A 21,860-nucleotide genomic window follows, 5' to 3' on the forward strand; every position below is an offset into this window, starting at 1 on the left:
TTTTTTATTGTGATAGAGTGCAAAACTCTCACATTGCGCAAAAAAAGTAAATAAACGTACCTATTGGCTGGCCAGAAACACGCCACATTTTATACTTTCGTTTGAGCGAGCGCATTTGATCTAGTTAATCAATAACTGCGAATGAAAAGCTTAGAATTAACGGGGAGAATGGAGAAAATCAAAGCTAAATGAATTCAAGTGTCACTATAAAATGTTTTCAAACTCAACGATCCGACAACTTTGCGAAACGTGTAACTTGGGAGTTTTATTCAGCTTTGCTTTCGCTGCTTGTTGGATCAGGACCTAAAAGGTCGATGCCGATAGAAAAATTGGGCAGTTCTTCGCTAGTTGCTTCCATATTTTAAAAAGAAGGAAATCTGCACTGCAGCTTAACAGGACGGCAACTCTAGCGATCTGCAGCCAAGTTAAAAAAAAAAAAAGCCCACGTCATCTTATTTACGAACAGGCGTGCGCAAATAAAGATTCTGTTCATAGCGACTCAATAAAACTAAGATGGGGCAAGCACGCGCGCTATGTTATAATTTGTTTTGGTACATGACGCGCCCATCATTTTTATAGAAAAGATTCCATTTCATTCCATTTGACTGTTCATTCAAGATGTTACTTTCGTAACGTATTTTCCTTTTTTTGTTTTGTTTTGTTTGTATAACTTGTTCATCAGTGATTTTGTAAATTTTTCTTGGGTTTATTGTTATTCATGCTGAGATTCCTGTGGTCAATGCAAGTTGCGTAATATGACCTTTGCAATCATGTGGTCGGAGACACCACATCCAACTCAGTCAAGTTGCGCCATCGGCGTTCTCGCCTTTTCTACTATCGCTGTTGTAGCTATCGTTTCTCTGAGTGATCGTTCCGTTAATTACTACCCTCGCAGGAGCAAGATCAAAATAAGTCTTCGCTACATATTTTTAGTTGTAATCGCGCCGCTATAGTTTAAGATCTATGCTCAAAAACTGCTCTTGTTTAGATTTTGTGTCTTAGCTAGCATTAGTTTACATAAGCCTTTTGTATCGCTTTGCCTTCAATTCGAACCACATAATCACCACAACCATTGCTACGACCCTGCCATCTCAGCTACATCGCAATTTGTAATCTAACCATTGTATTGGTGATTCATCGCTCCCTTCAAATAAACGTTTATGATTGATTTTCTGTGATCTGGTTACTTTGAACTGATTACGTGCGTTCGAGTACTTCAAGCTCCTAAGGCGAATCCCTAACCTACACGTGGCTTCGCTCCTGGAAAGTCACATAAGAATGCGTTACATGTCTTCTATTCCTTCAACGATGTCTTTTACCTGTAATTCTAGATCTTTGTGACATGAGCAAAGCTTTTGACTCATTACATCCGAATTTGTTACTGGCGAAGTTGAAAGCATATGGACTGTCTGACTCCGCCTTGGTATTAATGCGATCGTATTTTGATGATCGAGAAAATAGAACAAGAATTGGCAACTACACAAGTGCTTGGAAAGCTGTCAAACGAGGCTGTCCGCAAGGTTCATCCTTGGACCGCTATTGTGGAATGTGTATCAAATTAAAATGATTTATTCTACACTGCATGGCGTTAAATCTCAGTTGTCCGCCTATGCCGATGACGATCAGATATACTGCTCCAACTTGAATCTGCACACAGCAATAGATAGAATTAAGAAAGATGGGGAAGAGACATCGAGGTGGTATAAAACAAATTTTCTGCAAGGCAATTATAACAAATAACAAGCAATGGCTGTAGCAAGGGACACGCAACAAATGGAGTTAGTGATTGATGATTGCAGAATCCACTTTACCGATGCTTTCAAACTGCCAGGCGTAATTATTGATAAAGACTTGAATTTCTCGCAGCATATATCAGAGGTCTGCATAAAGACCAGCAAAATGATTGGTGTTCTACAAAGTCTAAAGAATCTAATCCCGATGAACGCAAAACTACGAAATCAATATATAAAACTGCAGTTCTACCCCATCTCACATACTGTAGCTTGGTGCGGCACTTTTGCCGTGCAAGTGACAGAAACAACTAGAGAGAATTAATGAAAGAGGTCTACGTACAGTCTTCAAAGATCGAGTCTCTACTTATAGTAACCTTCTTACACAGACTGGAATAACTAGTCTATATAACATGAGATTACCAGATATCGCTATCTTTATGTTGAAAATCAGGAATAGATTACTGCCTTACAATATACTAGAACTCTTCTCGCCATCGCCTTCGAGCTACAACCTGAGGAACTCGGACTTTCATGTTCAAAGGGTAAAAACTGTCAAATACGGAAAGCATTCCCTCAGATTTTTTGAACCATTTCTATGGTCAAAATTTAGTATGAAGGACAGAAACGAGACCTTCTTAAGAAGGTTTAAAGCAAATATAAGGAAAAAAGATGTGAGCGAATTGGTTACTGAAAACGCATGCAAAAGGTGCCACCTGTGTAACTCATAATTCATAAACAGAAAATATTATAACTAGTAGAGTTGATATATTATAAAATTGTATAGATAGTTTTTATTGCATATGTGTATTTTTAAGTATATTTTTAAGAAACATGCGCCTATTGTAAAAAAAAAGGGTTCACGCAAACCAACTTTCGTGGATCAATGTCCAAATAAAAAGAGCAATTCAACTGAGAAACAAACTATACCGCAAATACCGCCTTAGTCGGAATGACGAAACTTGGGAAAGTTATAGAGTACAAAGGAACTTAGTTACCAAACTTAAGCGAAAATCTATTAAACGGTTCTTCTTGGACTCTTCAGCTAACGCAACAACTCCTGGAGATTTTTGGAAGCGGGTAAAGCCTCTTCTACCGTCTTCTGGACAAGATAACAGCGATGGCACATGCATAATGGTTAGAGGTGCAGTTGTTAGTGATCCATCAAATCTTTTCAATAAACACCTCTCTTCACCTGTTCTTGATCGAACTGTTTTGACTAAGTCTGTTGAAGATTTCGAACATCATCCAAGTGTGACTTCAATCTCGTCGCGCAATTTCAATCTTGGATTTTCATTTCAACCTGTCAGTACGGAATACATTGGTAAATTGCTTACTGGCCTGAAAACAAGTCTTGTGGACCTGACAATATCACTCCCATGATTATTAAGCTATCTGCGTCAACAATCAAAGGGCCTTTGACTAAGCTCCTTAATTACAGCCTTGCTAACTCAACGTGGCCACAGGAATGGAAATTAAGTAATGTTACTCCAGCCTATAAAAAGGATGATAGCTCTCTTGTGGAAAACTACAGACCAATCAGTATCTTGTCGTCCATTCCCAAGATTCTTGAGAAAGTTATGTATGATCAGCCCTATGATGCTTTCAAGACCCACTTCTCTCTCAATATGTCTGGATTCTTAAGTGGGCACTCATGTTGCACTGCTCTTCTAAAAATGGTGGACGACTGGAGACTAGCCCTGGATTCTAAGAAAGTCACTGGAACTATTGCCATTGACCTTTCCAAAGCTTTTGATTCTGTGTGTCACAGTTTACTCCTAGCCAAGCTGCGTGCTTATGGTCTGAATGATGACGCCCTCAGATTCGTCCAGTCATACTTAACCGAGCGACAGCAAAGAGTTAAATTTAATTGCAAATTCTCTGATTGGCTTCCCGTTCAATGTGGTGTGCCTCAAGGTAGTCTTCTTGGTCCCTTATTTTTTAATATATATATGAATGACTTAAACTTTGCTGGCCAGATCGCTTCCTTGCGTCTATATGCCGATGACATGACAACTTATCGATCTCATCACGATATCACTTTCTTGGAAATTTTCCTGAACCATGATATTGACATCCTCCTGTCTTGGCTTTCTCGTAATTATCTTATGGTCAACAACATAAAGTCCCAAGCTATGATGATCGGAGATATTGCTTACGACCCTCAATTTATCATTGGTGACTCTAGAGTCGAGTTATCTAACTCACTCAAAATCCTTGGGGTCACAATTGACGACAAGTTAACATTTGCTGATCACATTCAGAGTGTCATAAAAAAGGTCTATGCCAAGATTGGTGCCCTTAGGAGACTCAAAAAACTTATACCTGTAGATGTCTCCCTATCACTCTACAAGGCTTACATACTTCCTCACCTGGAGTACTGTAGTCCGCTATTGCTTGGAATAAATAAAACACTGAGCTCTAAACTTGAGTCAGTCAATAAGTACGCACTCAAAACTTTGCTTAAACTCGGCAATAATGTTGATTACAATACAATCTTAGCTAAAAGCAACATGAAAACTCTAGAACATAGGCGATTTTATATTTCCTTGGTTTTACTTTTTAAATGTATGAAATGGAACGGTCCGGAATATATTAAAAACTTTTTTAAATTGCGGGAATCTAGATATAGTTTAAGGAATAAAGGTGTAAATCTAGTGCAACCAGGGTATAATAATAGATCGTATCATAATTCCTTTACATATAAAGCTAGTCACCTTTGGAACAGTTTACCTAGAGAAATTAAAACAGCATCTACGCTTAGCGATTTTTGTAGTAAACTTAAGAATTTCGATTTTAGCACTCTAGGACCAATCTGTAAATGTAATACATGTAGTTGACTTTTATTGTACGTACACATACATTGTCATTCTTATTCATATTCATCTACTGCAATATCTTTCACCGAACATAATGTTTAGACTCTTTTAACTATCAATATTAATCACCTACAATTTTACAATTATCACTCGTACTCTAAACTTATATATTTTTACCTATAAAGTTTTATGTACTTCTAATAATATACCTTTAATTATAGTTAATTTATAGTCTACCGTTTTATACATGAGCCTCTGGCTCGGGCAATTGGGCAACCATGCCTCACGTTAGACAATAAACTTTGATTGATTGATTGATTGATTGAAGTATATTGACTATTGTATATATTTGAAGAAGTTTTGAATAGTTAAATCTTATCATCTTTTAGTATTATTAATATGTATTTATAAGTAGTAGGTAATTTAAGAAGTGTCCCCGATTAGTAGGCCTGAGGGCAAGCTAGAAGATTAGACACTTAAATAAAGTTGTTGATTGATTGATTGATTGATTGATGCAAACTATTATTGATGCGCAGTGAAACTCATGCGAAAAAAATTGAGTCTCTCTTGTGTTTTACCTAAAATAACTGTGATACTGACCACCAATAAACGGTGTAGATGCTATACGATCACTATGGAAACACTCACAATAATTTTCTCATATTTCGATTATCGCCCATATCCAGAGAAGCCAAGAGAAGATCTCGAATTTAATCAAAGGACTTCCTATGGCTTATTCGATATGTAGAAGTTTCAGATTAAGTGACATGAATAATAACGATGGGAAATATTGCTATGTAAAGCAACTTTAAGAAGTAGTATGGAACATTTTAAATTAAAAATTAATATGAAAAACTCGGGACTTTATGACTACATTAATTTTTTCTAAAAAAAAAATGAAAAAATAAATAAATAAAATTATGAGGCCTACTGAGCAATAGCGCTTGATCAGGTCTGTAGGCTTTTCGAGGTTCTACTTATCAAAATTGTCACATGTCTGTTTAAAAATCGAAAAAAGTGTTTACTGCGGTGAAATCATATCTTTCGTTTTATGTCTTTCGCAAGACTGATTCATTAACGATCTGCCTATACAAAGTTTATCGGTTCCAAACTGGGGTGAAATAAGACTCAAGAAGTAGATGATTTGCTTGGAAAAACATAAGCAATTTATAACGGTGCAAACCTACAAGGTGAAGGATGCATCATCCGGCAAAAAGTATATTAAATTTTAAGATCTCAAAAAGAAGCCTTCCCTTTCGTTAAATCATTTGGTTGTTCTCCAATTGTCCTGTTTTTGTGTCGCCATAAGCTAAAATTGATTTCTGGCTAGATCTCCCGCATGGACAGCGATCGAAAGTGTCGAGCACGTTCACGAAATTCTCTCTTGCTACAAATTAAAAGGTGTACTTAGTCATTTCATAGACAAAATATGGAAACTTCACTTGGAATCAGAAGAGAACCTTCTATCCGACTTAATTTTCTTATCAAAAACTCACTAAATTGGAGGAAAGAATACTTAAAATGCAAGTGCAAGTCGGGCTGAAAAAACTCTCAGTGAGAACGACACTTGACAAAAGAGTTTACCCCATTAAAGCCATGATCTCTAAAATTGTGTTCAAAAATCTCTCAAGAAATTTGGTCAAAATGCCACAGAGATATCAATTTGAATCTTAAAAAAAAAAAAAAAATAAGATTTCTTATGTGCTTGCATTTTCGTAGAGTTTAACTAATGATTTCTTTTCTCATTTGATGCTACTTCTAATCACTGAAACAGGTACAAGAAGATTCCCTAAGGATAGAGAGTGAACGATGGAAATAACTGTCTGAGGAGAAAACTAACCAAATTAACTGTTTCAGAACAGCGTCTCCGTGACGGGCGGTAAAACATCTTTTACATATCACGGCCAAATGTGATTGGCTAAACCGTTTCTAGGAAGTGTAGTCTTAAATTGGAGTTACATCTCAGTCAACAAACTGCTGTTATAAGCTTCTTGGTGTGCTCAATAGCTCCAAAACATCGAAAGTATTTCTTTTCAGCTGGTTTTGAGTGGACATGAGAGTTTTTCTCCGCTTGTTCGTTGTCTCTGTAGTGCTTCCCCTCAGACAATTTCAGTCCTGCCCAGATGGTATTTATTAAAGCTTGCATTTGTTGATAAGAAACCTTTATTTTTCTGCTATTCATTTTCCAGCTAACCAATATACCAAAACCAAAAAGGAAACGCAAATTTTGGAGGACTGAAAGTCTCGTGCATAGAGGCCTCACTAACAAAATGGCTAGTGAAACTCGTCGTCCATTTTAATACGCTGGTATCTTTTGTTCATTCAAAATTATTTTAGATCCTTTTTCACAATATATGAAAGTGTGTTTGCAAAGTTTTTTAGTTATAACTGAACAATATCCGCAACTACTTAATTGGTCATCTATTTTACAGCTTATAGCCTCGAATTCTTTTCAGACACTCATTTGAATCCATAAAGTTCTATCAAGGTCACTCAAAATTAATGAATATTTATTCGCAAGTTCCTTCTGTTTGTCTGGTGCTTGCACGAACTAAAGTAAGAGCCTAACGTTAGCCTCGCACTTAGGGAAATAAAAATAGATATCTTAACTAGTTGGAAAATTTTTTTTCTAAACTCGAGAAATTTCCTTCCCTTTTTTGTTGTTTTTACATGCTGCTGTGGAATAAGAATCTCTCTTTGGATACGTGATTATTCGCTGGTGTAATATTTAGTTGACATCGGAAACATGTTGCCGACAGGTGTTAAATATATACCAAAACGACTTTCTAGTAATTTTTGGAACTCGGCATTCGAGGAAGACTGTTTTCTTCATAGCCCCCTTTCTGTGTTATGTATTACGCAATTTTTGGGAGCCCGATGAGTGGGTTTTTTCAAAGCTAATAAAAACGTAGAGAAAGTTGTTGAAATGCAGACAGAACAATTATGTTTCCAATAATGCAAAAGGAATACTGGCTGCGAATGAGTGGGAACATCAAAACTTCTCACTTGACGGGTGGCTAAGAGATAGATGACATGAATGTCTAAACATGAACATACTGAATTTAGTTATATTTAACAACTCTTTCTTGGAACATTCTCGCAGTTCAATTAAAATCGACGCACAATGAAGGGACAGGATGATTTTAAAGTTCAATGGCGGTTTCTAAAGCTTTTTGAATATTAATTTTCTATGGAAACGTTTTATCTCACACAAGTTTAATTTATATCGATAATGAGAAAAACAAGTTCTAGCTAAATTAAAGACATTTGTATTGTAGAGGATTTAATGGAAATTATTGCTAAATAAAGACATTTAGAAAATTGTGGCAATTTAGACTAAGTAATAACACAAAAACAAGAACAAAATGAAGTAAACAAGTTTTAACCGCAGATAAGCGAAGACTCTGCTCATCTGATGGGATGACCACGAGTTCAAAAAAGATGTTTACCATCATCACGTAGTGACATAAAACAACCCTCCATGTCCTGAGTTTCATGATTCAATAATTGTCGATGCACAATGAAGCGAAAGGAAGATCTATAGCGGTTTCAAAGGTCTTTTCAAAGCCATTCATTTCATATCTAAGAGTTTTGTCCCAAACAAATTGAATTTTTGTGGCAGATATTATCATATAGACCAGTTTTCAAGAAAAGATGCGGAACATACCAGTTAGGGTATTTTACAGTTCAGTTTGCATGTATCGGTTTGGCAAGGTATGCTTTTCTCTCTTAGGGGGGTCCTCTCGACTTCCCGTCGAAAGAAGGTTTTCTTTTTTCTTTGCCCATGAAAAGTGTTTGGTGGAACATTCAGCTTTCATAGTTTGGTTGTTCTCCAATTCTCCTGTTTTTGTGTCGCCACAAGCTAAAACTGATTTCTGGCCAGACCGCCCGTGTGGACAGCGATCAAAATAAGAGAACCTTCTTTTGGACTTAATTTGCATATCAAAAACTCACTAAATTAGAGGAAAGAATACTTAAAATGCAGGTGCAAGTCGGGCTGAAACAAAAACTCTCAGTGAGAACGACACTTGACAAAAGAGTTTACCTCATTGAAGCCATGATCTCTAAAATTGTGTTCTAAATTTCTTAAGAACTTTGGTCAAAATGCCACAGAGATATCAATTTGAATCTTAAAAAAAAAAAAAAAAAAAAAAAGATTTCTTATGTGCTTGCTTCCTTTTCGCAGAGTTTAACTAATAATTTCTTTTCTGGTTTGATGCTACTTCTAATCACTGAAACAGGTACAAGAAGAGTCCTTAAGGATAGAGGGCGAACGATGGAAATAACTGCCTGAGGAGAAAACTAACCAAATTAACTGTTTCAGAACAGCGTCTCCGTGACGGGCGATAAAACATCTTTCACATATCACGGCCAAATGTGATTGGCTAACACGTTTCTAGGAAGTGTAGCCTTAAATTGGAGTTACATCTTAGTCAACAAATTGCTGTTATAAACTACTTGGTGTACTCAATAGCTCCAAAACATCGAAAGTATTCCTTTTTGGCTGGTTTTGTGCGGACATGAGAGTTTTTCTCCACTTGTTCCTTGTCTCTGTGGTGCTTCCCCTCAGACAATTTCAGTCCTGCCCAGATGGTATGTATTGAAGCTTGCATTTGTTGATAAGAAACCTTTATTTTTCTGCTCTTCATTTTCCAGCTAAGCATAATACCAAAAACAAAAAGGAAACGCAAATTTTTAAAGACTGAAAGTCTCGTGCATAGAGGCCTCACTAACAAAATGGCTAGTGAAACTCGTCGTCCATTTTAGTACGCTGGTATCTTTTGTTCATTCAAAATTATTTTAGATCCTTTTTCACAACATATGAAAGTGTGTTTGCAAAGTTTTTTAGTTATAACTGAACAATATCCGCAACCACTTAATTGGTCATCTATTTTACAGCTTATAGCCTCGAATTCTTTTCAGACACTCATTTGAATCCATAAAGTTCTATCAAGGTTACTTAAAATTAATGACTATATTTTCGCAAATTTCTTTTGTTTGTCTGGTGCTTGCACGAACTAAAGTAAGAGCCTAACGTTAGCCTCGCACTTAGGGAAATAAAAATTGATATCTTAACTAGTTGGAAAAATTTTTTTCTAAATTCGAAAAATTTCCTTCCCTTTTTTGTTGTTTTTACATGCTGCTGTGGAATAAGAATCTCTCTTTGGATCTGTGATTATTCGCTGGTGTAATATTTAGTTGACATCGGAAACATGTTGCCGACAGGTGTTAAACATATACCAAAACGACTTTCTAGTAATTTTTGGAACTCGGCATTCGAGGAAGACTGTTTTCTTCATAGCCCCCTTTCTGTGTTATGTATTACGCAATTTTTGGGAGCCCGATGAGTGGGTTTTTTCAAAGCTAATAAAAACGTAGAGAAAGTTGTTGAAATGCAGACAGAACAATTATGTTTCCAATAATGCAAAAGGAATACTGGCTGCGAATGAGTGGGAACATCAAAACTTCTCACTTGACGGGTGGCTAAGAGATAGATGACATGGATGTCTAAACATGAACATATTGAATTTAGTTATATTTAACAACTCTTTCTTGGAACATTCTCGCTATTCAATTAAAATCGACGCACAATGAAGGGACAGGACGATTTTAAAGTTCAAGGGCGGTTTCTAAGGGTTTTTGAATATTAATTTTCTACGGACACGTTTTATCTCACACAAGTTTAATTTATATCGATAATGAGAAAAACAAAAAGAAGAAAAACAATATAAAAATCAGAATGTAAAATCAAGAATTTGTTCGTGCTTGGCGCGTGCGTATCGTGAAACGTATGCACGCTGCAGGAAGTCTGCAGAGCACAAGGGGGGCATGAGAGTTGGTTGAGCTGAGGTCATGAGATATTTCAAGACCAAAGCTTTTCCAAAGGAGCGCTAAATCTTATTCTTGGAAGCGGAAAACTAACAAATTTCCCTCGTTTACGACGCCCGCGTAGTACAATTAGCATGCTTAAATAATTTTTACCTCGTGAATTGCGCGCATGCGCAAGAGCGAGTTGTAGATATGATGTAAAGAATGGCAGTCGGTAGCTCGCTCGATTGGTCAATTCCTGTAAACGTTTTTCGAATTTAGGCTTTTAAGTGCATTTGAAAGCATTTGGCGAGTAATAGACAAATGAAATGGCAATCTTTGTTGCTAAGAATAGTGGTGGGGTGAAAAAGAAGCCAATGATAATCTTGAAAGAGTTTAAAACTATACGTTTTTCATCCGTGAATTAAAGTTTTGCCAAATCTCTCAATATACACTTATGTCTCATGCAGCGTATATTTCTTTGGTGGCGTCAATGCTTTGAATGTATATGTACAGGAAAATGATTATTGTGTTCGAAAAAGAAAAAAAAACCAAAGAAAGGAAATAAAGTGATAGTTACGTATTAAGTTTTAACTAAAAAATGAAGATGAAAGGTAAACATTGCTAAATAGTTTCGTAGGTGTGCCAAATAGGCACGCGGGTTATATTTTAAAAGGAATATGCGAATTTGTGCGTGAGTGGAGAGATCTCAAGTTTCATGGAATCTGTCAATTGGAAGCACGACGAAAATGACCAAGAAATATTTCGGGAAGACATTTTTATTCAAAACAGTTCTTCATTTGCTGATTATAAGCAAAAAACGTACGAATTTCTCTCAAGTACAAAGCCCACGCAGTAAATTTTATCTGATTAGATCGTTGATTACTTGACTTCACGGCCAGAAAATTGCGTAGCGTTCTATTGAAAATTCTGAAAAACTGTGATTTAAGGCAAAATCTTCTATCAAACTATACTTTATGAACGCGTTGTTTCTCGAACATAATATTTATCGGGCCATGGAATCGTCAAATTGTCGCTAGGCCCTGCTTGAAGTCCGAAAGTTCGGTTTTCAGTCTACGTCCACAATTCGCATCGCTTTAGATAATCGTGCTGTCGTTGACTCGAGAGCTTATTCAGTCACCTTTAAGACCTTGAAATCCATTATTTTCCAAGGAGAGTATTCTACAGCATTGCTACTTTATATTCTCAGTTCCCCAAGGTCTAACTCGATGGCAAAGGAACGAAAATTCCCACTGGAAAATTTTGAAGGTCGGCCGGGCAGACGCCATATTTTCAAATTTGATCATTTTAGTATGAACGCACAGAATAATGACCCTCTTGTACCCCTAAGGCCATGAAAATATATGCGCAAACGACGGATTCTGATTTGTTTATTGATCTCCAAACTATGGAGTAAGTTTGGAGACAAAATTTTGCTTAGTAGGGGAGGTAGGAGGGAAGCGTTCTCGCGCGAACAAATCGCGCGGTTCGGGCGGTTATGCGCAGTTAAGCAAAACGAACTGTTTTTACTTTCGCGCTGCGGATTTGATCCAACCTCTCCTTCGTAACAGGGATGGTTACTATGTTTGTGGCAGTGCCACAAGGCCATCTACAAAATGACTCACTAGACAGCATAAGCATAAAAAGAACGAAAGCATGTGATAATCTTATGCATACATGCTTATTCTTATGTCCGAGCGTCCCATCCAGCGTATAAGCTTTTGTATGCTTAACCCATGCTTAGTTTTACATAAACTTGAATTCCTTTGTTCTTTTCGGGGGGAATCGGTCGGTCAAAAGATTCTCGGTGCGTAATTTAAAATTGTCAACTGCTTTCTCGTTGTCTGCACCCGCAAATAAAGATTCGAAGTTGTTTTCCGAAACCTCAATTGAGGTGCCGCCACTAAAACTGATTTGAGTAACAAACAGTTCTGACTCTGAATCGCTCAACATTGCTATCCTGTTCCCAGCATTCACTACGGACAAGACGACCAACTAATTCGAAATGCGACTTTAAAAAACTAACATATAATGAAAAAGCCGAGAAACCTGTGAATCCCACTAATGCCAGTATGGAGTGTTAAAAAAACAAAACAAACATGAACAATAGAGCCATTTTTCTTCAGTGTATTTTTGCATCCCTTGGGGAATCCTCGCACATGTAAAAAATGCCATTTATCGGCCTTCAGCTCGTGGTTATGTGATTTATTCCCCTCGTGCGTTTCCCTCGGGCAACGCACGAGGGAAATAAATCACATAACCACGAGCTGAAGGCCGATAACCCTTACTTACATCGCAAGTAAATACCAAGCTTAATATTGCAACGATAGTTTATCGATAAACAAAACAGCGCCATTTTGAACTTTCTTTCCACAAACCTTTACAGTTAAATCTGGAACAGTGATTGTCTTATACTAACTCCTACCCAGACCATATTTTCTGTCTTTGACGCCTAAATTAATTTTACATCATATTCCTCAAAACGTTCATTTACCAGTCCAACACTTCTTAGAACGATTCATATCCTAGTGTGGAAATCAAACATCACTTTCTATTGACGACATTGTATGGTTTTCCAATTCACAAGTTGGCTCACAGAGCCTTTGATTTGCTAGAATTTATGACGAGAATGTGTAGCTTTGAGTTAAAAATTCTGAAAGATTTTAAGAAAAAAAATAAGTAAATCAACAGTGCTCAAATAATCCTTGTTACGGCCATAACTCGTATCGCGTTTAGGAATTAGATATTTTTAGCCCCAAAGCTATTTTCGTTTAGGCGAGGAAAATGTGATTTGAAAAAATGTACGCAAGTTGAAAGTTCATAATTGAAACTTCTTGCCTCTTTTATCTTTGAACATTAATGGCAAGTATTTAGTTTTCTGAAGACAAATTTTCTTTGGAATTTGGGCTCGTCAAAGTTACACTTTTTCAATTTTCGGTATCATTTTTAACAACTGTGAAACTATGTGTTTCAGGTGTCCCGCAAAAAGTAATTAGATGAAAAAAAAATTATTTGATGAATATAAGCTGGGGCAGCAGAGGTGATCATGAAAATGATTTGCATTTATATAAAAGAAAGAAAAAATACATTTTCTGTCTTTTGGAGGTCATGCGATCCTTTTCTAGAGATCTATTTGGCTCGAAAAAACTAAAGAATTTATATAATTTGATGTTGGCATTTTACTGAGTATGTCATAGTTATCAATATAAGTCCCAAGCGCTCGAAAAGCGAGTTTAATTAACAACGGCTGCGACCTTTAGAATTCATGACCCATATCGCTATTTAACATTTAATGATTTCAATTTTTAGATCAATGCCGTATATTAGCATTTCCACAGACTCTGTTCTTTGTGGGAAAACGTCTTGTTAACCACACCGTAAGAAATACTAGTGTGATTGACAGGGACACGTGTGAATATCGTTGCTACCTGGACTATGACTGCGTCAGTGTTAACTTTTATTTTGGAGAAAATGGAGCAGAAGAACACAACTGTGAACTGAATAACTCAACGGCTAAAGAGCATGATAAAGATCTGGTGGAAGCAGCGAACTATGTGTACCATGGAACTAAGGTACATGGACGAGCTGTTAATTGCACCTCTCTCTCTTCTAGCGATTCATGAGAGCAGAGGGGTACTTTCGTCCATTATTTGTTATTCTTAAACAATTTTAGGCAAGTGCTTTCATAAATAAGCAGTTACCAAGAACAAAAATCCTTTGAGTGCCTTGTGGACACCCAACTCTATTAACAAAAGTATGTAATTTGTCAGTTTGGAACCATGCGTCACCGGCCTTGAGTAAACTGGCAATTGATCGCTTTCTTTGTTTTAATAAAGAAAGCACAACCATGCCTCTTACATGATAATTCTCGTAGGCAAAAATAAATGGGTCATTTTAAGGCATTACCGCAAAAGTTTTTATTCAATTGGTTTTTCGAAGCTTGAATATACTACGTTTAAATCTAATCGAAATAATTAAATCCATTTCATGGCTCAGGAGAAGATCACAACGATGGATATAACGATATAGCCGACCTATGACTGGGGTTACTAAGTGCTGTTCTTAGGAACGACACTGTACTCTTTAATTCCTGTCTAAAGACGCCCCTTCACGATTTTTTTTTTGTGCGCTCACGTTCTCTTGGCAACTACCTGTGACATCCCATTTTTTTTCCTTTTAAGAACTTTTGCGCTCAATCTCCATGCAAAAACAACGGCACCTGCTACTCGGGATTTACAAGACAACGATTTCGATGTTTATGTGCGTCTGGATTTACTGGCCACGATTGTGACGTGGGTAAGACTTGAATTGATAGAAATTAATTTTGTATTTAATCGCAACACAGTGGGTGGTTTAAGATTCAAAGTCGGCTGTACTTCTTTCACTTGTTAACAGTGACCTAATGCCGAAGAAAAGGGGTTTAGGGGCGCAATATCCAATTTCTTTTTCTTTTTCTAATTTCTGGGTATTGTGTCTTGTTTAGGGGGAACAGGAAGGAGCTGTAACCAGCTCCGTTACTTGTAAAATTCGTTTTCTTTTTTAAAGATCGTCCTGCCTTTTTCAAGTTGCAGCCTCGGGTGCACTCATGTATTATTCCCTAGATATCCCTCGGTGGAGTCTTTTGATATCAATAAGAACTCAAGCCACCTCCATTAGGACCAGTCTATTTCAGGCATTCAGTGGAAAAGTAGAGCAATGGATTTGAACTCTCCTATCCAGAACACGATGCTTTGTCGTATCAGCGCGATAAAACCTTTAGAACTGGGCGAAATTGTTGGAGGCGCGGTGGCCTTATAGTTGTTGCGCTCGACTCCGGATAGAGTGGTCCGGGATCGAGCCCCGGCCGGAGATATTGTGTTGTGTTCTTAGGCTAGACACTTTACTCTCACAGTGCCTCTCTTCGCTCAGGTTTTTAATTAAAAATGGATACCGGCAAATTTAATGCTAGGGGGTAACCCTGCGATAGTCTAGCATCCCATCCAAGGGGGAGTAGAAATACTCCTAGTCGCTTCGTGTTACAGACACCGAAGTTAAGCACCGGCATGATGGGCCACTTGGCTGACTGGCCAAATTAATGCACCATAAATGGTAACCTGATATGATTCGGAAGATGATGGTCCAGTAGAATAATGGCTTAATGGATGACTGAGTGCTTTTTTATCAACGCTGAAAATCATAAAAACTCTGCACATCATGCACAACAGCTTTAAAAGTTTTATTCAATCCTCACGTGTTTTTGAGATAGATTTGATGATCTAGGACTCACCTATCTCACTCGTTTGTTATGGGACTAAGAAGAGCCTGGGCTGCACCTAAGAAATTCTTAACAGCGGCAATTCTTCTAAATCACCACATTTAAGGACCATGTGAGTGCAACGCGCATGCGCAAGATCAGTGCACGTTAGCTTGCCAGCAATATTGGTCACGTACGTTCGAATCAGGCGTGAAAAAATGTCAAATATTGAACATATTGAGGATTACGCCTTAAAAAGCTCTTCTAAAAAGAAGGCAAAGAAGCTCCCTCATGGCGGGAACGAGGTTCCCAGGTCAGAGGGTACTAGTGGTGTAGAAAACACTACTTCAAACGGTTTGTCGGAAAACGCGCCCGAAAATGACATAACACAACAGAGTGAGCTGTCAATATTTGGCAGTATGCTAACGAATTCTATGCTTACTCTCCAAACAACTTTGACTCAGCAATTTGAAAAACTGCAAAATACTATTGAAAGAACTTGGTCCACAGAGGAAAATAATCTGTTGGCGAGCTCCGAGGGAGAATACAGGAGTGAGAGTGACAATGAAAATGGCGATAAAACTAACGATCGCCCTCGGTGCGACGAGCCTCGGCCAAAACGCCAAAGAGTTGCCTCCCCATCACAAATATCTGTCTTGTCAGACGATGTGACAGAAACCGCTGCAAAACGGTCGAAAAACGTAGATAAAAAATGTAATGTACTCGACGCAATTGCTCAACGCCTCACAGAGACAGAGCCGACCGACGTTGCTGTCAACGAAAAACTTGCTACAATCGTGAACGGACTCATGTTGAAATTGAAAAAACCTGAAGAATCAAAGCTCAAAGGAGAAGGGGAAAATATCCTCCGACCACAAAACTGCGAAAGTTTGGTCGTCACAAAAGTGGACGAGCTTATTTGGAACAGACTGAGGCCGAACACGAGGTCCTTTGACTCGAGGGTACAAACAGCCCAAGGCATGTTGATCAAAGGTGTCATTGAGGTCACCAAAATGCTCAATGAAATGCTGGACCTGAAGTCCAAAGCAAATGACGTGTCAGTGAATGATAGTATAGATTATGAGAGCAAACTTAACCAGCTGATCGACAAAGGAATGTCAGCTATAGAAATGCTTAGCTACGCAAATTTCGAGATCAACATGAGACGATGATAGTGTATAAAACCCGACCTCAATGAAGACTACCAAACCTCGCTTTTCTCCTCGTCAGTCCCTGTGAACAACTTCCTATTCATCTGATGTAGAAAACTTACCGTCATCTCGAGGTAAAATACTGAATTCTTTTCGCACAAAGGCAAAAGAGATTAAAAAAAAAAGAAAAAAAAAAAGAAAAACCGGGTTGCTCAACTTAATTCCTAGTCATCCACGATATTTATTTGTCCAAAAAGTTACGTTGACATTCCTAATACTTACAGATATCGATGAGTGCGGTAATGGAAGCCATGCTTGTAATATGAAAGCCAACTGTACCAACACTAAGGGCTCTTATAATTGCACATGCAAGGATGGATACAGTGGAGATGGATGGTCATGCGAAGGTAATTCGGATTAGCCTCAAAAGCCGAAACTATATAATAACTATCGTCTTAGTAGATGTTACTTCTTGAATTTTTGAATGCTGTTCCATCTATGAGATGAAAATGGCAATATACCGATGGCAAGTCATGTGGACACTTCTCTAGCTAGCATTTATTTTACGAAACTCCCCGAAGTCGCCTATTTTTTTTTTTTTTTTATATCACGGCTGATATACTTTTCAGCGATATAGTTTTGTTCGTTTATTCCTTTGTTTGTTTGGTTTTTTGGGCTTTATTGCTTCTATTGAATTGCCCCGACATCTCTTTTACTTTCAGATATCGACGAGTGCAGTAACGGAGACCATCTCTGTGACGTCAATGCGAACTGTATCAACACTGACGGTTCCTACAACTGCACCTGCAGGGAAGAATACATCGGAGATGGACAGTCATGCCAAGGTACGAGCGAATAATGAATCAGAAATATGACTTCGATCGCACGCTACATCATAGTAGCCTTAGCATTAAACAAAGCATCGTTAGCAGGAACTATTATCCCATTAAGTGCTATGTGCTGCATTTTAAGCAGCCTTACCCATGCATGTTTAACCAAGGGTTCACCATGATCTACATTTTGCCTGTTTCAGAGCCATTATAGTGGTGGGTTAAAAATAATTGTGATGAAATGTTCGTTTACAATATCTAACTCGTAAAACACAAAAAGGAGAAACCATTGTTTTATCTTTTGCAATGATTAATACAATCGCACGACTGAGATTCTTTGTCCACTTTAAAGCAACAAAAATGAAAAAAGTGCAAAATATATTAGTGGTGTCTCAAATATTGACGAATGTAAAGGAAATCACTCTTGTCACCTTAATGCTACCTACGCGAACGGCAACGGATCGTACGTTTTTACTTGTAAGCCCGAATGTACTGGAAATGGACGCAATTGTACAGGTATTTAATGTATTACATTTGTGAACCATCACATTCGAGAGAAAAGTAATACCATACGTGCCCAAAGTGTATACTTATCATATCATACTTTCCAGATAGAAAAGGAAACACATGTGGGCCTGTTGGTGTGGCAGACAACAACACAATTCCAGATGCCAGAATGTCAGCAAGCAGTGTGTTTTTTATCAAAGGTGATCTTTATGCTTCATACTTCGGCCGACTGAATGAAACCAGGGGACGAGGAGGGTGGTGTCCTAAGACTAAATCTGATAGAACCGACTACCTTCAAGTAGATATGGGTTCAGTGCTGTCTGTTTGTGCTGTGGCTACTCAAGGAGGAGAGGAAATTTTGGAATGGACTACCAGCTATAAACTGCACCTATCCATTGACGGTTCAACTTGGAACACCTACGAGGAGACGAATAAGACAAAGGTTTGGAAGTACCAGTAAATAAAGCGTTGATTTGATCAACAACTATTAGTAATGGTTATAGGGCAAGGGGAATCCAACTTGGTCCGTTAATAACGTGGGTGAGTTACAACATTGTATCACTGCAAGCAAGAGTGTGATTTGCTGTTTTCACGAGTACAGTATGCATATGGTTATTTTACGGTGGGACAGAAAGTCATGTGACCAGTGAACCAGAAATATTGCACAGTTGGAGAAACAAAATAGCCATCTGTTAAATGCATTAAAAAAGAACCACATGTCTAAAAGGTTTGGAAAGCACTACAATTGACATTTTTTAGTAAAAATCAAAGAGTTTGTGGCGAATACGGATAGTTTGCAAGCAGATATAAAGCTAAGGAATTCGTGCCATCTTTAACATTTTCTATGAGTATAGGAGGGTGTATAAACGAGCGATCAAAACAAGAAAAGTGACAGAAAATTTTACACCGTTTAGAAAATTCCGGCCGCAACAAAAAAGCACAACATTATGTTAATGATGTGAGCTGTTGAGACATGGTCAGATGCCCCCTCCATCCCCTCCCTTCCCTCCTTCACCTACAAGTACCTCCTTGTTTAAATGGAATTTAGAATTGGTGGACTACAACAAGGTGGTCAGTTTCTTTCTTTTTTTTTTTTTTTTTTTCGGTTTTCTCTATTCCAGGTCTTTCAAGGAAACTCAGATAGAACAAGCATCGTGAGGCATTCACTTGGAACTGACTTCAAAGCCAGATATGTTCGGTTTTATCCTGTCTCACACCATCATTATCCCTGTTTGAGGGTGGAAATATACGTGCTTAAGTAATGTATGAAAGAGTTCTATTGGAAAAAAAGTGTGTACGCATGGCGTACAGTAGGAAAATAAGCATCACCAAAAAACTAAAGAAACTTTTTAAATCTAATCTCTACACACCTTTCGCTGCAGCATAATAAAACAGTTACACAGGATAAACGTGAAGTGGAAAAGGTATTCCAGAACTGTGTTGAAAGTTGTGTTTAGTCACTGTCGCTTATTAATTCTGCATTATCGTTGCTACCGGTGTGAGTTTTCTCAATTTTCCGATAAGTCGATAGCTTATGCAAACAATATCAGAAGATACAGAGGAATCGAGAGTAAACGCGAATACCTGCAACTTAAAGGCGGAGTAGTAAGTCCAGCCAATAACAAAACAGATCTGTGGCAGAGTAACGCCATCTTGGAGCATTAATGCATCAACAACAGTGCTCTAAGACATATCAGTGACAAGTCATTATACCACAACATTAGCGACGAGTAGCTATTCAAACGTCGTTGCCTGATGAAGACAAGCAGCACTTAAGCATTGGTAGAGTCGCAATTTGCCCTGGATAGCATGTCTCCACAAATAATATATGATCTTTATAATGAGAAAAAAGGTTGCACTTAACGTTCATTTACTATCTAAGATCAGCTTCTCGAAGCACTTGGTAATAATTAATGAATTAAAACGTATCAGATGACATGCGAAATTCCCATGGAGAAAGGTAGAGGGTGGTGGTATATATGCTAATTAATATGTACTTTGAAAGGTTTTGCACCATTTCGTCTGGAATCACTTGTGATGATTATCTTAGAAATAGAAATATCGCAACAAACGAAAACCGAGAACAACTTTCAAACTAAGTTAAGTTATAACTTTTGCAGGGATAACTCTTGGGTCGACAATTATAAATAATGTCAAATAAGATAATAAAAAGGAAAACGACAAAAGAAGAAACAAACAAAGGAGAGAAAAAGAGAAAAAGAGAAAATACGAACCGCCTCCCGGTTAGCTCAATGGGTAGAGCGCCGGACTGTTGTGCGGGAGGTCGTGAGTTCAAATCCGGCCGGACCAACACGCAGGGTCTTTAAATAACTGAGAAGAAAGTGCTGCTTTTGTAATAATATCTGCAAATGGTTAGACTTTCTAGTCTTCTCGGATAGGGACGATAAATGGAGGTCCCGTCTCACAAGGCCCTTGTATGTGATAAAAATATGTGGGACGTTAAAGAACCTACACACTGTTCGAAAAGAGTAGGGCACGTAGTGCCTGGTGTTGTGGTCTATCTTTGTGTAGTGTCTATCAAATTGATGGGGGGGGGGGGGTACTGCGCCTTTGAATATTGTATAGAATGTGCGCAATGAAAAAAAGGAATTCATTCATCAACCCCCGGCCTGAAACCTGATGTTTCTTTTAGCAACAACGGCCCTGCATAGTAGCATGCAAATTGAATTAGAAATCTTCAAATCTATCAGTAATATAATCATTATGATTGGTAGCTAATTCTCAAATCGCCAACACAATAATTTAGATTTAATTCACTTCAAATCTTCATGAAAATGAACCTTACATGATGCAGGCCAGAGAAATCGGGATAAAACTGTGCATAACTTGGGAATACTTAGAACCTGATGCGATTGTAATTTAGAATAGTAGTCTGTTTTAAAACGATGATCCTTCAAGCTGGGTTGATCTTGAATATCGCTGTTAGAAAATATACCACCAGGGCATACATGTATTAAAACACTAAAGGTAATGTTAGTTTCTTCAAGTTGCTTTTGTGTTGCACATAGGTCAATGTAAGTAACATAAGTATTGTTAACAATGCTAGTTTTGTTTGTATATTTTAGATTAAAAACCTATTAAAGAGAATTACTGGACTTCATCAGGAATCATCGTGGAATATAAACTTTAAATATAACTTTAATTTTTTTCAGTTTTGCGTCGAAATTGATTGGTTACCCATTACAGGTCAAATTCTCGCCGGGAAAGCGTAAAATTATCCATAGGTCTGTCAAGGTAAAGCGAAAGGACTCCATGAGCAAGTGAAGAAGAGGCGTTTAGCTTCAAATGTGAAATTAATTAAAGTTAACAATGAAAATATTTCCAGGCGCGAGGATCCGTGCTGCTTGCGCGTTAACAGTGTTAAATTAGGACTCTCTCGCAAAATTTAATCTTTAGAAATAACTACGCAATCGTAGTATAAATGGCAATTTTCACAGTTGTATAATGATTCGGTGACGGGAACGGCCTAGCTAAGCCCAGATGTGTCATGACATTTGAGGATAGCCTGATTATACTGCGTGACGTGACTACCAAGTAATTTGCGTTGTACCCGGCATGTTTTAACCATGATCTATAGGATTGGGACACAAAAAGGGCTCTTATCTGTTCTGCTAAGACAATGCCAAAGTTAAATTGTGACAGCTAAATACTCTGATCAGACCTTTGACTCTGAGTCACGGACCAGTCAGCATGGAGGCCGGTGAGCTACTCGGCAAGGAACTTGTTTTCATTCAGGATATTAAAGTGGCTGAAGTTACTTT

At 37.8% G+C, this 21,860-nt stretch overlaps 2 protein-coding genes across 2 annotated transcripts in view; both read left to right on the plus strand.

Moving 5' to 3' along the window:
* Positions 1 to 8,548: 8,548 nt before the first annotated feature.
* The window catches only part of LOC148739348 (uncharacterized), a 158,837-nt gene continuing 145,525 nt past the window's right edge, over positions 8,549 to 21,860 (plus strand). Inside the window, exons 1-6 of the mRNA XM_088751146.1 lie at positions 8,549 to 9,142; positions 13,667 to 13,929; positions 14,539 to 14,653; positions 17,026 to 17,148; positions 17,464 to 17,586; positions 17,968 to 18,087. Of these exons, the coding sequence (XP_088607272.1) occupies positions 9,070 to 9,142; positions 13,667 to 13,929; positions 14,539 to 14,653; positions 17,026 to 17,148; positions 17,464 to 17,586; positions 17,968 to 18,087 (817 nt within the window). The 5' untranslated portion in view covers positions 8,549 to 9,069. The remainder of the gene's footprint in view (positions 9,143 to 13,666; positions 13,930 to 14,538; positions 14,654 to 17,025; positions 17,149 to 17,463; positions 17,587 to 17,967; positions 18,088 to 21,860) is intronic.
* Positions 18,187 to 21,194, plus strand: LOC148739349 (lactadherin-like). Its single transcript, XM_088747908.1, has 2 exons — positions 18,187 to 18,534; positions 19,127 to 21,194. The coding sequence occupies exons 1-2, from the start codon at positions 18,248 to 18,250 to the stop codon at positions 19,338 to 19,340; spliced, it is 501 nt and encodes a 166-aa protein (XP_088604034.1). The 5' UTR covers positions 18,187 to 18,247; the 3' UTR covers positions 19,341 to 21,194.

Source organism: Stylophora pistillata, chromosome 2 (genome assembly GCF_964205215.1).
Source record: "Stylophora pistillata chromosome 2, jaStyPist1.2, whole genome shotgun sequence".
Lineage (NCBI taxonomy): Eukaryota > Metazoa > Cnidaria > Anthozoa > Scleractinia > Pocilloporidae > Stylophora > Stylophora pistillata.